Source organism: Lonchura striata, chromosome 1 (genome assembly GCF_050655825.1).
Source record: "Lonchura striata isolate lonStrDom1 chromosome 1, ASM5065582v1, whole genome shotgun sequence".
NCBI classification, from domain to species: Eukaryota; Metazoa; Chordata; class Aves; order Passeriformes; family Estrildidae; genus Lonchura; species Lonchura striata.
In genome coordinates, this window is record NC_140703.1 from 70,629,849 (window position 1) to 70,645,039 (window position 15,191).

At 44.9% G+C, this 15,191-nt stretch overlaps 2 protein-coding genes across 14 annotated transcripts in view; one reads left to right on the plus strand and one right to left on the minus strand.

Annotated features, from left to right (window-relative positions):
• PAN3 (poly(A) specific ribonuclease subunit PAN3) overlaps window positions 1–5,109 on the minus strand; it is an 86,529-nt gene extending 81,420 nt beyond the window's left edge. For all 12 annotated transcript variants that reach the window (XR_014955540.1, XM_085580103.1, XM_085580079.1 and 9 more), the window contains exon 1: window positions 4,668–5,109. Coding sequence is in view for 11 of the 12 variants with exons in the window: in XM_085580103.1 (XP_085436229.1) it covers window positions 4,668–5,094 (427 nt within the window). In the remaining variant the exon portion in view is untranslated. The remainder of the gene's footprint in view (window positions 1–4,667) is intronic.
• A 123-nt stretch (window positions 5,110–5,232) lies between these two features.
• The window catches only part of FLT3 (fms related receptor tyrosine kinase 3), a 52,344-nt gene continuing 42,385 nt past the window's right edge, over window positions 5,233–15,191 (plus strand). Inside the window, exon 1 of one of the 2 annotated variants that reach the window (XM_085580038.1) lies at window positions 5,233–12,943. Coding sequence is in view for 1 of the 2 variants with exons in the window: in XM_031506476.3 (XP_031362336.3) it covers window positions 12,889–12,943 (55 nt within the window). In the remaining variant the exon portion in view is untranslated. The remainder of the gene's footprint in view (window positions 12,944–15,191) is intronic. The other variant, XM_031506476.3, reaches the window with a different exon arrangement.

A 15,191-nucleotide genomic window follows, 5' to 3' on the forward strand; every position in this document is an offset into this window, starting at 1 on the left:
CTAAAGGAAAAAGAGTCCAAGTGAGGTACACAACTAATACAGCATCACTCACAGAAAGTACAAACATGTTTGGTAAAAGAATTCTCAACCATACACCTTTACTATAATATGTACTTTCTCCAAAGAAGTGGAGAAGAAAAAACCCTAGGAAAAGTGAAGAGTAAGTGACATACGACAGCTCTACTTAGAAGTTTCATGTAACTGTTTCTAAACACTGCAACCTGTAAATACTGAAATGCTACCAAAGATAAGAAAAATCCAAATTTAATAACCCTGACCAGTTTCACTGCATTAAGAAATGTAATCCAACGGATTACCTTTAGTATCAGTTTTGATGAATAGCTGTCTTTCCATTTTTTCTATATCAGCTGCTTCATATTGTCTAAAAAGAACCGTACTGGTAAAGAATCAAGCACCCTTTAAAAACCAGAACATTCACAAACGTCTGTGTCTTTCCACTCCAAGCCTAGTGTATTTAGGGATCTCACAAAACCTAAGCTGTAATGCTCACTAAACTAACCATAGAGCAATTGCATATGGAATTGCTACAGCAGTGGCCACTATTGCCCTGACTGGACACAACATGCAGATGGTTGGCTGTGAAAACAGAAATAATACTTTTATTAGGGCTGTGAAAACAAGCATAATGCTTTTACTAAGCCAACCCAACACATACCAAACCTTGATGACCCTCTCCACCTTCTTGCAGGTTGGCAATAAAGTCTATTCACAGGTGGGCTGTCTCAGCAGCCATAGAAAAATGCCACCTTGCAGAAACAAAGACCTGTTTTCTAACTACAGATTTCCTAGGAGGGCTTTGAAAAAGGCTTTCTAGCAGATAACCAGATGCAAACATGTCACAGTGAGAGGGTGGGCTAGGCTCTGGCACTGGAAACTCACACAGCAGCAGCACTACTGCTGTGGCCAGCTCCTCACAGGCAGCTCCCTGACTGCCACTGGGCCCAGAGCACACCTGGCACTCCTCAGCCCAGTGTTTTATAGGAATCAGAAGCCAGAAGAAAGGGTGAGTACTTTGTATTATGAACTTCACTGCAAAAAGTGGGGCAGAAATTAGCAAATGTTTGGAGCCATACTTCAGTATCAATGTATAACATGAGATCTACATGCAAAAGAATATTACACCTGTTCAACTACCTGAAAGCTAACAAGTACAATGGCAGTTGTCCATGCAACTATAACTTATCTGACCTAGGTATAGGCATGATACATTTTAATACCACAACACTTCCCTCTAGACCTTCCCTCAGGCAGTACTGAGAAGGGATGGCAGCCTAGGAACGAGCCCACAGCATGCAGCAAAGCAGGCTGCTGTTTACAGAAGCTGCAAAGTGCCACAGAGAACAGAGGGCACATACAAGAAGAAAAACTCTTCATGCTACTGTGCTCTCCTCTCATAAGCTACTCCCTTAAATCCTGTTATTCGATCATATATTTTCCCCTAAATAGCAAGCACCATTCATTTCCCCATCTCTGCTCCTTCTATAGTCTTTAGACACATGGGACATACATCTACTAGGAAAGCACCATGCACAAATTTCAGCAGCTAAGAAATTAGGAGAAAAACAAGGCTGAGCACTCAACTCTGGTGGAAGAAGCAGAAATGGCGCTTTGAACACGTGCTCCATGTCAAATAGTCTGGGGGCACTAAGCAGCAGCACTGCCTTCTGAGAGTGGGTGGAGCTCATGGGCACGGCCAGTTTTGCACCCCAGGAACAAAACAAAAATCCACATCATCAAGCCAAAGCCACATTAAGCCCACTACCTCACTTCTGGCATTGGACAGCAGTAGCTATGTGGACAAAAGCATAAGTACGAGGCAAGGATAAAGCAGGATTTTCCAGCAGGCTTTCAGCCATATATATGCAAGGGAAGATGAGTTTGATGCAGAGATGGGAAGTCTTTTGTATTTAATAATCTCAAGCAGAGTTTTCTTCTGGAATTCTGTCAGATGTTAGCACTCAAAACATCTATGGGCACAGAACAGCTCAACCACACATCACCTGAGAAACTCCTCCTGGTTAGCTCTGAGGATGTCAGCTGTTCATTCTTCTTCATACTCTAATAGTGAAACACTTCTACACTGGAATATTTCTTACCTTTTCACTGTTCACCATTTCCTCATCACTCAACATTCCCACCACCCATGTGGTGAAAATAAGTTGGTATTTGGGGAGCCCTTGTGATTACCACAGGAAAACCTATAAGTAAATTAATAATCCTGTACTCAAAGCAGGATTAGAGTAACACGCATGTTAGAATGAGGCACTGACCCACTTTTAACAATAAATAGGACTACCCAGTTAATTAGTCAATGAGCATTATCTGCTCTGTGCACTAGTGCCCAGTGAGGAAGGAGCAAGAAATGGTGGCATCCACAGCCACATTTAAGACTACCAAATACTTCTGAATCAGATGTCAGTGACTGTACAGGCAGGCGACTTTTGGCAACTCCCACTTTGATATTCTTAACCTCAAAACTGTTTTAATATTACTTTGAATCTTACTGCCTACATCCACAGAAACAAAACTTTCATTCCATCCACTTGGAAATCATACTGTTAACACCACAGGTCATCAGCAAGGTAAGGAATTTAGATATTAGCTTGTCAGTACCTATACATATCAACTTCAGATATTGAATAATTATTTTCCTTATTTTTTTTTTTACAAATTCATCCCAAAGAAAAGTTTAGAAGTGAGATTATGCCCATTCCTGGCTTTTCAACTTAAATTTCCCTGTCCTTTGTTTCTGGGCTCTTTTTCCTACTAGTGTCCCTCAAGATCCACCAGTGGAAGCTTCTACCCCCAACAAGTGATGTGGTCTTCCCAGCAGGCAACCACTGACAGCACCAGAGCAGATTTCTCCATCCTTGGTGCCCTCACTCCTCAACTGGGTACAACTGCAGCAAGCATATTCAACAGAAGCAAGTGTTTTAAATAATTTAACTGCTCAGCAGTATCAAACCCCAAGCACACACAAATCCTGAAGGCTTTTGCCTTAGAGTCAGGGCTTAGGCAATTTTTTTAACTGTTTCTTGGAAAAGCATCCTTCATATAGGAGCTTTTACCTACAAACTAAGTTATACATCCTCTTCCCAAGTCTGAATCCCCTAACCATTTTCCTTCCCCCAGGGAAAGTGTGTTTCACACTGAACTCTGTCCAAAGAAAAAAAAATGAACAAAGATTTACAAACAAAAGATTAGCAAAGTCTTATTGCTGCTGAATCCCTCCAACATAATTCTATTTAATTAAAAAAAAAAGGCAGGAGAGCCTCCACCTTGAATAAGTTAAGTTCAGCAAAAACTTTAATAGAAAGCCTTATGCAGTGGTATAGTACAGGCTTTTCCTGGAAGGGGAGACATGACAGTGTTGTGTTAATGCAAGACACAGAGATGCTACCAACTACAGAGATAATACTCAGTGGCACAAGCTCACCACACCTGGCAAAACAACAATTGCAGGATCCCGAAAGATTTATCAAGCACTAAAAACCTACATACAGGATGTCCAGCATGGTTGCATATTAATTTCAGAAAAAATATGGTTGTGACCATTTATTACCTAAAGCATTTAATGTAAATAAATGCCACGTTTGTGTCAAAAATCAATAACGCAGCCAAGCTTAATATACTCATATAAAGAGGCATGGCTTTTCTCAAGGAGCATGTTTTCCTAGCCTGCCAAATGCTGCTTAACCTACAAAACAAATGGTTACTAAAATCAGTTTACTGCAAGCTCCATCTAACTACCGGCCTGCACATCAGGAGGATGCAACACTGAGCAGCAACAGCAGTGCAGCTCTGCACGACATACAAGCTATCTGAGCTCTCACCATTTGAAAAGGGGCTGTGAAAATAAAAAGGGTGGCCTGAGAGTTGGAAAATCCCAGAAAAAGATTTTGAGATAATTTCCACTCACAATAGTATATAATGTAGACATCTATCACAGAATAGTAACACTAGAATCATAGTAACATTATGGTTGGAAGGGATGTCGGGATCATCTAGCTCAATCCCCCTGCCAAGGCAGGACTGCCTACAGCAGGTTACACAGAAATCCGTCCAGGTGGGATTTGAATGTTTCCAGACAGGGAGACTCCATAATCTCCCTGGGCAATCTCTCTGCCAACCCTCAGCATAAGGCAATTTTTCCTCATGATGAAGTGAATCGCAATTTATAAATTCTTTTCGCAATTTTAACGTTGTATTTTAGCTGGAGCATTTCAAACTTCCCAGAGCCGACATTCAAATACGCTGTTCGGAAGAGCCTAGCCAAGGGTACCGCTCGGGAAAGCGCTGCCTCCCTGCTCCCAGCCCGACTTCGGCCAGGGAATACCTGTGAACCCGCACCAAGCCTAGCGCTAGAGGGGTGGATAGACAGCCGCCCGGGAGCCCCTTTAAAGCCGCACAGGAGGAACCCCTTCCCGCAAACACCTGCCCGCTCCTTCCCATCGGCACGGGCCGGCTCTCCCCTGGGCAGCCAGCCCAGCCCCGACGGGCGGCCCGGGGTCCCCGGCCACCACCACGGCTGTTGTTATTTGTTTCCGGCAGCACCGCGGCGTGCCGGGGATGAGGAACAACGCGCCGCCCGCCGCCCCCTCCCGGCAGCGCCCCCCACCCACCCCCGGGCCGCCCGCCGCACTCACTCGCCAGCCGCGGGCCATCCAGCCCCCCGCCGCCGCCGCCGCCTCCGCCGCCTCCCGCCCCCAGCTCGGCTTTCTTAGGCCCCACCACCGCCGCCGCCGGGCCCGAGCCGGCCCCGTGAGCCGAGTAGCCCGGCCCGGCGGCGGCGGCGGGTGGGGGGATGCCGAGCGGGAGCCCGCCGAGGGGGGGTGCGGCGGGCCCCGGGCCGGCGGGGGCGGCGCCCGGCTCCTCATGCAGGAACTGGCACTCCTCGCCGTAGAAGCAGGTCTTGTCCTTGGCGTAGTAGCGGCAGAACTTCAGCTTCACGGCCCCGCCGCCGCCGCCGGCCCCCGCCCCGCCGGCCGCCGGCCCCGCCACGCCGACCCCCGCCCCCGGCGGCGGCCCCACCACCGGCGACGGCGACGAGCAGGGCAGGCCGCTGCTGTTCATGGCAACCGCCCCGCCGCCGGGGTCGGCACCATGGGGAAGGGGGCGGGCAGGGGGAAGGGGCGCGGGGACCGCCGTCACCCCGGGTCCGGCTCCGGAAGGGGCAGGAGGAGGAGGGGGCGACTCCGCGCCTCTTAAAGGGGCCGCGCGGCCCGGGGCGGCGGCGCCTCCTCCTCCTCAGCGGTCCCGGCGCTCGGGGTTGTTTATGCCATTTTCCTCTTCCTGAGCGGCCGCGCCTGCGCCGGCGCGGAGCACGCTGGGTAGCGCCGGCGGTCGGGCCGCGGAGGCGGAGGGGAGCCGGTGCCGCGGGCGGGGCAGGGACGGACGGAGGCAGGCGGGGAGGGGTGGCGGCGGCGCGGAGCGCGGGGCCGCGGCAGGCGGAGCGCCGCGTCCGGCGGGGCCGGGGCCATAACCGCCCGTGGCGGGCGGTGTCCGGCGGCGGGTGACCCCCGGCACACGGCCCGGGGCCGCCGGGCTCTGGAGCGCTGTGCCAGGCTGGATTGCGAGCCTTCTCCCGCTTCGCGGGGCCGACGTCAAGGCACCGGCCGTCCCTGCAGGATCTCAGCCGGTTTCCCTCCACAAAAGTTCCGTGCCTCTTTCCTGCCCTAACACCGCACGGCAGCCTGCTGGCCGTGCCGTGCCCGCTGGCACGGCGGGAACGCGGCCCGAGGGATTCTCCCTCTCCAGGTGACGAGACGCAGTTCTTAAGAAAATGCTTCAGGTCTTTTCCCCGGAGCTTGGAGAACTTCGTTACGTGAATTTTAACTGACTCTCTTGCAATGCTACTCAAGACTTTAATTTTTTTCAATTTTTACTCGGTCCAGTTGTTGGCATAGCATGTGGTGAGGAAATAGCTGAAATAGCGTGTATATATGTAGCTGGGAAATGTAAGTTAAAGTGTACTTGACATTATTTTGGTAAGAAAAACATTTACTGTAGAATTAAGATTACTTGTTGTCTATCATAGCCTTCTCTCTTATTAAAAATGAAAAGAAAATCAGGGCCTGCCTGGAAGATGCTTTGACAGTTTGCATGAAAAGAAATTTTAAAATAATGACTGAGCTTGTCTCAATGGAACAAATCAAAATCTTCCTCAGATAGAGTGTTCAAAGACCTTTAGAAATAAACGTGCCTTAAGCTGAAGTCTCGAGATAAAAAATTTTGGACAGAAAACTAGAGAAAGGACAAGACTGCAACAGTCCAGGCTTCAGTTTTAGACTGTATACCAAGAAGACAGGGTGAGGATATAATCTCTTTCTCATTCCCCAGCAATTTTTCTGAATGTTTTTGCTTTAGATTCATGGCTTGGTCAATTTTTTTAAACTTTCTTAGAAGAGCATCCTTCATATGGGAGCTTTTAGCTGCAAACTAAATTATGCATCCTCTCCCCAAGCCTGAATCCCCATTTTCTTTCACGTAGGGAAGAACTTGTACTTTCTTTCAACCGTACAGCAAAGAGCTCACAGCTTCTGTCTTCCTCCAAGCTTGAAAAGTAAGCCAAAGAGTGGAAAAGACCCTGTTGGTTTCTCCATTAAAATGTCAGTGTCAGAGCTCAGACAGACCACAGCAGATTCAACAAGGGAGAAAGAACGCATAAATGCCTCAACCGTGGGAAACAATTCACTCCCAGCTTGCACCTTCTAAGATAACCAAAATCAGTTTTGCTTTAGTGCACAGATTGGTCCCAGCTGCTTGGTTGTGTATCACTCAGCCCCCTCAGCATTAGTGTTATGTCTCTGAGGAGTGGAAACAAGGGCTTCCCTGCGCTGTTGCAGCTAGACACAGGTGCCTGCAGGTGACACTTCCCTCAGCTGCTGCAGTGAGGAGAGAGTCTGGGAGTGCATTGTTTTCTCTCCTTTTGTCCTGCTGGTTGGTGCCAAGGGAAAATGCCAGCAGAAGGTGAAGGTCTCAGGCAGATGGGGATTTTAGGATGCACGAATTCATAGAGGCAAATGGGAGGTAGAAGGTGTTGTGTTGAGGTAGTGCCACGTGTGAGGAGGAGACAGGAACCCAATATCATTCTGTGCTTAAGCCTTATTATCAGTAGTCTATTTATCGCCTCTTATTCCAAGAATGATGTCCCTTGGAAAAATCCTTTCCCTCCCCAGAGATCGGACTGGGTAGAAAAGTTGTATGTACATGTGAGGTGGTTTGAAAGGGAGACACAAAAATATTAGTAAGGGAGAAGAAAAATCTCAGCTTTCACCCAGAGTTTTCCCAAGATCTGTGGGCCTTTTGTCTTGAGCTTTAGTATTGTGGATTTAATGGTATCAAATTATCTTACAAGAGATTTGATGATACTCATAGGGTAATACCTTTTCTGGGTAAACTGGTTGAACATGAAGTTTATTCTTCCAAGCAAAGACTTGAGATGCATAGCCACTCCCATCGTTGAAGGTATTCTAACCTGTGTTTTCAGCTTTTCCCACAGCTCTTTTGCTGATCTCTGCATGTGTCTAATATTACATGTACACGGTGAGGTTAGGAACAAGGACACAAACGGGCTTGTGTACGCACAACCCACATTTATTCTATCCACATGCTGTAGCTCAGGTTCAAAACATTCCCACTGGATGTGGGAAGAGCTGAGGTGGTGGAGGCAGTAGTGCATGATGCTGCCAGCCTGAGTACCCAGCTAGCAATGGCGTCTGCAGTATGGTGCCAAGAATGTTGGGGTTCTCCCCCACTGAAGTCAGCCTAAGTACTGTACCTAAGCCACTGAACAGCAAACCAACTTGGAAATGTCCTTCACCTTTTCTACATTGTCTTGGCCAGCAGAGCAGAACCAATGGGATGACACTCAAGGTGGCATGAGCTTCTTTTTGTGACTCTGGCAATCTTTCACCTTCTCTTCATTTCTGTTCACTATATACAAGGATGTGGCCTGAAGACTGACCAGCAGGAAGTGAGTGTCCATATGGGAGCCTGACACCTTCTCATTAATCATGTGTTCCCCTCTAGATTCTGATTTTAATTGCTTGTTCCCGCTGGTCAGCCAAAATGCTGAGGAGGACCACAGACCGTTCTCTGTCTGCTTCAGCTTGCTCCCCTGCTTCATGTAGTGCATGGGGATGTACTATGCATTCCTGCAAAGGAGTGATTGATGATGTTACCTCTTTCACAAAACTAGGTCCCCTGATCACCACAACTGGCACCTGTGTGGAGAGTGTTGCTGTACTTTGCATGAAATTCAGGAAGCAAGAGGAAGGCAAAAGAGATTGATACCCCTGGGTCTTGTCCCACTTTGTAGTTAAGTGATAACTGTGGTGTGCTTTTTGACCCAGAAAGGAGGAAATACCACTTGTATGCATGCCTGCAGCCATGGCCAAGTGACAGAGTGTCACTCTTATGAGCTGTGCCAGAAAGGCAGAACCAAACATTATGAGATGAAAAATCGAGGTGGGGGAGGGAAACCTTGGGAAGGAAACATCTGCCAAGAGCTCTTTTTTTCCAGCCAAATCAGCTTGCAAGTGCCAAGCAGCTCCCCCCTAACATTTGAACCATTCTTGAGAAAGCCATGTTTGCTATTGAGTGTGACACCGTCTCTTTGTATCAACCCAGAATTAACTTATTTATTAAATCATGTGGAAACAGATCCTTAAGTGCAGGCTGGCATCCGATAATGCAAATGAATAGCAATACTTTTTAAGGGAAAGAGTTACTGTAGCTGACTTTTTTTTTAAGGTCTAGGCGAGACAAGTTTTGTAGGTAGGAATCTTGTTTAACCAAATAGTTGGAAAAGGTAATGTGTGAACGCTGGGTTTTTTCCAACAGTACCAGCTGGGTCTATTAGAAGATACTATCTCTACTTACAAAACTGGCCTTAGTATTACTGAAACAGATCAAAGGAAATACTTCTAAACAAAGTTTGCACATAATCCAAATTTACCTTTTAAAGTCTATCATTATAGTATATAATTAAGGAAAAAAACGGATGTGATCAGGGTCTACAGTAATATTAGAAAGAATTTAGCATTTATGAATTTTTCATAATTGCTAATAATTCTTTTTTTTTTTTTCAAATAAAGCCTAATACTTCAGGCTATATACCAGCTACTGTCTGAAGTCAGAGGGAGATTGCCACTCTTGAGGAGGTTATTCCACAAAATTATCTGCCTTTGAAATATTTGAGGATTACTAACATGGCAGTCAGGATATTGGACTGCATGCAGTGACCTGCTGTGGCAATACCCATGGGTCCCTAACTGGGCAGTTGTCTTTACTAAGAGTATCGAAGAAACCAGGTGTTGCTCCCAACCAGACTCCTGTTCATGTGCAAAAAGAAATTCATTTCAACTCAGTGAAGTTTTGAATTCAAATCAAGTCACAAATCAGGAGTTGACCCTGAAGTGCTCTTCCTAACACCTACATTAATAATGTATGCTAAACCTTATATTAATAATGTATGGGGGGAGGTCTTAGCCCTAAGCTAGAATTAAAATTAGTACGAGCACTAAAATACAAGTCTAGTTTCACTGTGCTGGTAATCCAATCGTATGGTTCAGCTAGAGAATTTCTTACCATGGTGCTGCTCCCACTGGCTTAGGCTTTATCTGCTTGTTGCAGTGAAGGCCAACCAGGATGGATAAGCTGGATAAAACACTTGATAACAGAAACCATTTTCTCATGGTGGAAAAAAGCCCTGCTTACTCATAGAATGCTTTGCTATTGTATACATGTGTATGATACATTAATTGAACCCTTTTGGACCCCAGTCCAGCATCTTTAGGAATAAAAGTTAATATGGCAGAACTTATAAATATACTTTGGCTTAGTCCAGTAGATGTGAACTGTCCTAGCTGGATCTTTCACAGAAGCTTTTACACTGAAAACCTGACATATATGTTAAGGCTTCTGATACCAGATCAGCTGAATCACCAGCAACCGATTTTCATTATTAAACAGTAGTTTCTCCTTGTCAGAATCACAAAAAAGCAAAATATCTTCAATGGAATCCTAGCAGCTACCAGTGCTGAGTGCATCAGATGGAAGAAAAAACAAAGCACTTGCCAATTTTAAATCAGAGGACAAGAATCCACTTGCCTAGTACATATGTAAGTGTTTAGACAGGTCTTTGTCAGGCTACCCTACAAACAGTGAGCGCTCAGTGGCTGGGATAGATGTCTGTTATTTTCAGAACAGAAGTACAAACTGTCTACCCCTGTTTTCTGAGGGCAAAACCTCTATATATGTGTAGGGTTGAAAGGGGTACAGGAGAGTACAAAACGCATAATTTGTAAAGATGTTGAACTGATTTGGTCTCCCAAACCAATCCCTAAGGAACACCACTTGTCACTGCTCTCCACTTGGACATGAAGCCATTTACCACAATTCCTTGAATTAACCATCCATCCAATTCCTTGTCCACCAATTGGCGCCTCTGTCAAATTCGTATCTGTCCAGTTTAGACACAAAGTTTCATGAAGGACAGTGGACAATTCTTTGCATAAGTCCAGGTAAATTATGTCAGGCATTCTTCCCTCTCACCAAAGCTGTAACCCCATCATGGAAAGCCACCAGATTTGCCAGGTGCCATTTGCCCTTAGTGAAGTCATGCTGACTGTCACCAGTCACCTCCTTATTTTCTATGTGCCTTCTTATAGTTTCTAGGGGAATTTGCTCCAAGATCTTGACAGACAGCAAAACTGACTACACTGCTCTGTAGTTCCTTAGGTCTTTTTTTTTTCCCTAAAGATGATAAAGGATTGGGGTATCTGGTAAGGGAGTGAAATGGCTGGGGCTGTTTAGCCTGTAGAAGAGAAGGCTTGGGGGGAGCCTTATCAATGTGTATAAATATCTGATGGGGGAGCCCAACTCATTTCAGTGACAGAACCACCTGCAATGTGCACAAACTGTAAAAGAGGAAGTTCACTCTGAATATCAAGAAACATTTTTATGCTGTGAGGTTGTTTAAGTGCTGAATAGATTGCCAGGAAAAGTTGTGGACTCTCCATCTCTGTTGGTATTTAAAACTGTACTGGATGTGCCCCGGGGCAGCCTGTGCTAGCTGATCATGTTTTGAGTATAGCACTGGACTAGGCAATCTTCAGAGGTGCCTTGATACCTCATTCATGCTTAGGGTCTGTGTACCAGTGTGGGCAGTGGAAAAAAAAGGGGCAACCTACCAGCCAAGAAAGCTTGTTGTCAGCATGGTATTTTCCTGTTTGCATCAATTTCTTTAAAGCCTATGGAATCCTATGCTTCTTTTTCTCATTTTTGCATCCTTGCAAATATGTACCTCCCTAATTTTCATATAATTTCAGCTCCTTCCTCTGCACTGCAAAACACACAAACTTGTGTTGAGCACCACAGTACAATGGTACTGACTCATTCAGTGTGTCTAAGGCAGTCTTGTGAGAGATCATACATTCATATCATGAACAATGCTGGCCTCTGTGCCCCATTGCCTCTGCAGTTGCCTTCAGGATGTTTTATGTGTCTTCTTTTAGCTATGGTATGTCTGTCTAGTTCTGATTAATCTACTTTTTTTTTTTTTATTTCCCTAAATCAGAAGGCAGATATCAATAAAAAAATCTAAATATAGTCTCTGAGATGTTTCTGAGAACACTTTACCAATACTGAGTTTATTTGTTTAGGGATTCTTTTTATCCAGGTTCTGAACAATTGCAGAATCATTGCTCAGCCCTTGGCAAGTAAAAATAACAACTGAATGAATAAAAAAATACCATTTTATATATAAAATACAACAGCCAAGCAAATAATAAAAATCCCCCAGTCTGTCCTGGGGAATCATAGAGGGGAAGCTCAAGCTTAATCCTTAGAACTGGGACTGATTTGTGCTTGGTGACTGTGATGCACAGCTGTGCAAGGCAGGGAGATCTGTCTGCCCCTCTGCAATGTCCTGTTCTGGTACAAATCAGTGGGGCTTGCTGGCCCCAGCAAGTTCTCCTACACCTGGAGCAGTTCCACCTCTTACACACCAACAACCTGGAGCCGATGAGGAGGCAGCTCCTGAAGCACTATGCTCCAAGGAAGGTGGCAAGCAGGGACAGGCTGAGGGCAGAGGGATGCTGCCTCTACAGGTTTGCATTTCAGCCTGGAGGCCTTTGTTTTCATCCCCTAGACAAGTAATCTGTGCAACAGCTTCAGAACAGCTGTGGCTTGCTTTGAACCTTCCTGCAAACAGTGCTAGTTCCCTGTTCCCCCTGGTATAAGCACAGCCCCATGCCACAGGCCCACTCCCTGCCTTGGTGGCAGCCCCCAGGATCTTGGAGGTGACCGCAGCAGGTCCTCTCTCACCAGCAGAGCAGAGGCTCACCAAGCATGGGAAACCTCCGTCGGCCCACCACGACAGATGTGGTGGGGTATTCCCATGGTGTTGCACGAACTTAATTTGGATTTTTTTTTTGAGCTCTTCAGCTTGGCAAAACACTTGCTCTTCCCCTCATCAGGACTTGTAGAAATTATGCTAACTGCCAGTGTGTGAAAGCAGAAATTGTAACTGCTTCAAAAATAAGAGTTGAAGTGAGACAGCACAAATTTACAGGAGAAAATATGTCTTAGTAAGCATGAGCAAAGGACTTGAGACTGAGCAGCTGAAGTGGAGGCAGCTGCTCAGCTTGGTGGAGGCATCCTGTGACAGAAGGAAGATGCTCCCCGACCCCCAGAGAGGCCCCTCTTCTCCACGTCCCACAGCCGTTTCCTTGTGGCTCAGGTCTCGAGCCCTCTCATTTGAAGAAGTGGTTTCACTCTGGGCAGTGACATGCACCCTTAAGGCAACCACCTGCAGGCTCAGTTTCACTTGTGGGGCCAGGGCACTGCAGGGCGCCACCAGCCATGACAGCGAGTTGGCCCCACAGCTGCTCCACTGGAGCTCCATTTCATCTCGCAGGTGAGGTCTTCTCATCACACTCCTCAGGCCCTTTCATCTCCATTCCCCACTCTCTCTGCACCCCTTCACATCTTTCCTTTCTCCTTTGATTTCTTCTTCTCTTGAATCTTTTATTTTCTGTCTCACCTTTCTTCTCTCTTCTGGAGATGCTCTTCTTTCTCCCATCACCCTAATCTCTCCCAGCCCAGCCCAGCTTTTTCTCTTACTGCATTTGACACATTTTATTCTCAAGGCAAAAAGTATTTAAATTACTGATTTTTTTTTTTGTTCTCTTTCTTCTGATGTAAATGTATTTCCTGCTGTTAGTGCTAGCTTGACCTGAACACTTTAAATAATACACCTGCAATTTCCCACATAAATAATCTATGAATCAGATACCTTAGTAGAGTGAAATATAATGATGTATCATTATCTTTTCAGGTTTTGTTGTTTTTGTTTAATGATCTAAATTGAAGAAGACATGATATTAATATATAGAAAGTACTCTTTGCTTACTGTTAGAGTGAAGTGTTTTGGAATTTAAAGCTTGATATCCTCTACTGAAAATCAGCCCAGCAATTAGCTGTTAAGAAAAAAGGAAATAGCATTTGCTTCCATCTCAAATGCCTGAAACTGTTTTTCTCTAAAATTAATGGCTTGTTCCTATCTAAAATGATCTTGCTGATTCAAAATCCAGGACTGGGTGCATGTTTTTCTCCTGATATAGTTCTAGTACATACCTGAGAAAGTTTTTTAACAACCTGTGGTCCATTTTCAGCTCCATATACAGAGATACTAATATTTACTTCAAAGAGAAATTGTTAGATATTATTCAGTTATGGTTGAAAGTCTACATGAGATATTTGAAGAGAAGGTGGAGTAAAAATGAAAATTAATACTTTATGATCTTGTGCTTTGCATGATTGCTGATACTACTAAGCAAACCCTGTCAAGGAGGGATTTCTGTGTTTTCTTCTTTGACTGAGTTTTGCTATTTTGCAGGCTGCCTAACAAAACAAATAAAAATTACTAGCATCTGAAATGTAATGGTGCCCAAAGACCTGTCAGTGTGGGTAAGAGACATTTGTGCAGAGAGGCAAAAAGGTGTGAGAGCCCCAAGATATGATTATTCTCTAGGAGGACTGCTGTTCTTTCTGCTGAGATATTATTTAGTCAAGGCAAGGTGCACAGGGAGGCAGTGTTTCTTCTCATAAGGCTGGCTATTATAGGAGAAAAAATGCTTTTGGACATACAAAGCAGTTAGGATCTGAAGCATCAGAGACAGACTTAACAGCAAAAATCCTGAGAACTGCTAGTTCCATATATGTCTCTAACAGATCACTCTTAAAAACAATTTTGATGTAAATAATGTGAAGCATTCAATAAATTATATACAATCTCTTAAAAATACCCGTGTCCCCTTTGAGAATCTGTTTTCTGATTGAGATAAGATTGAGTAATAAATTGTGCAGACAACAGATGGTATCCATATGATGAACCAGTGTCATCAGAAATGGCAGCACTTAACCAGCAAAGGAAAAGTAAAGAATAATAACACCTGGAGGAAAATCTCCACAGTATCTTTAGACTTAAGGCAGCAGGTCAGTCTTAAAATTACAGGCTCAGAACTGCAAAAGTTTCAAGAAAGAACAAGCATCTTGCCTGTGTTATTTGTGAATAAATGCTCCCCAGCAGCAAGAAATTTAATCCCAAGAACTTCAGAAAACAATATACACAATACTATATATGTAAATACAGCTATATACATTAAAAACACTATTCCAGTTTCTCATCTTACATTCTTCTGGTCATCCCAAACAAGAGTTTGTGGCTAAAGGGAATGTTATCTAGCATACAATTAGCCTTGCATTAGTGGATGGGGCAGGGATGGGGCCTGGGAACAGATGCAGTAGTAGTTTCGTGTTTTACAAATTGAAGAATTTTGTAAAAAGAAACATTCAGTGACCTTTCTCATCAGAGAAAGTTTTCCACTGACAACCACTCCTGCTCCCTTTTTTTTAGTTGCACCCCTTTCTTACTGAGAGATTTTCATAAAAGCCAGTTTCAGGGCACCTGAGAGAAATGAAGATATGAGAAGCTGCCTAAGATCTCCCTGTGGCTGGCAAATGAGAGGAAACGTATATGAGCAAGGACTGCAAACTCAGATTCCAACAAGGTCCAGATTAGATTATGGTGTGTCTGACTGCACAAAAATTATAGGGTAGTACTGTTGAAAATTCCCTCACAGAACATATAAGTGTCCATTAAA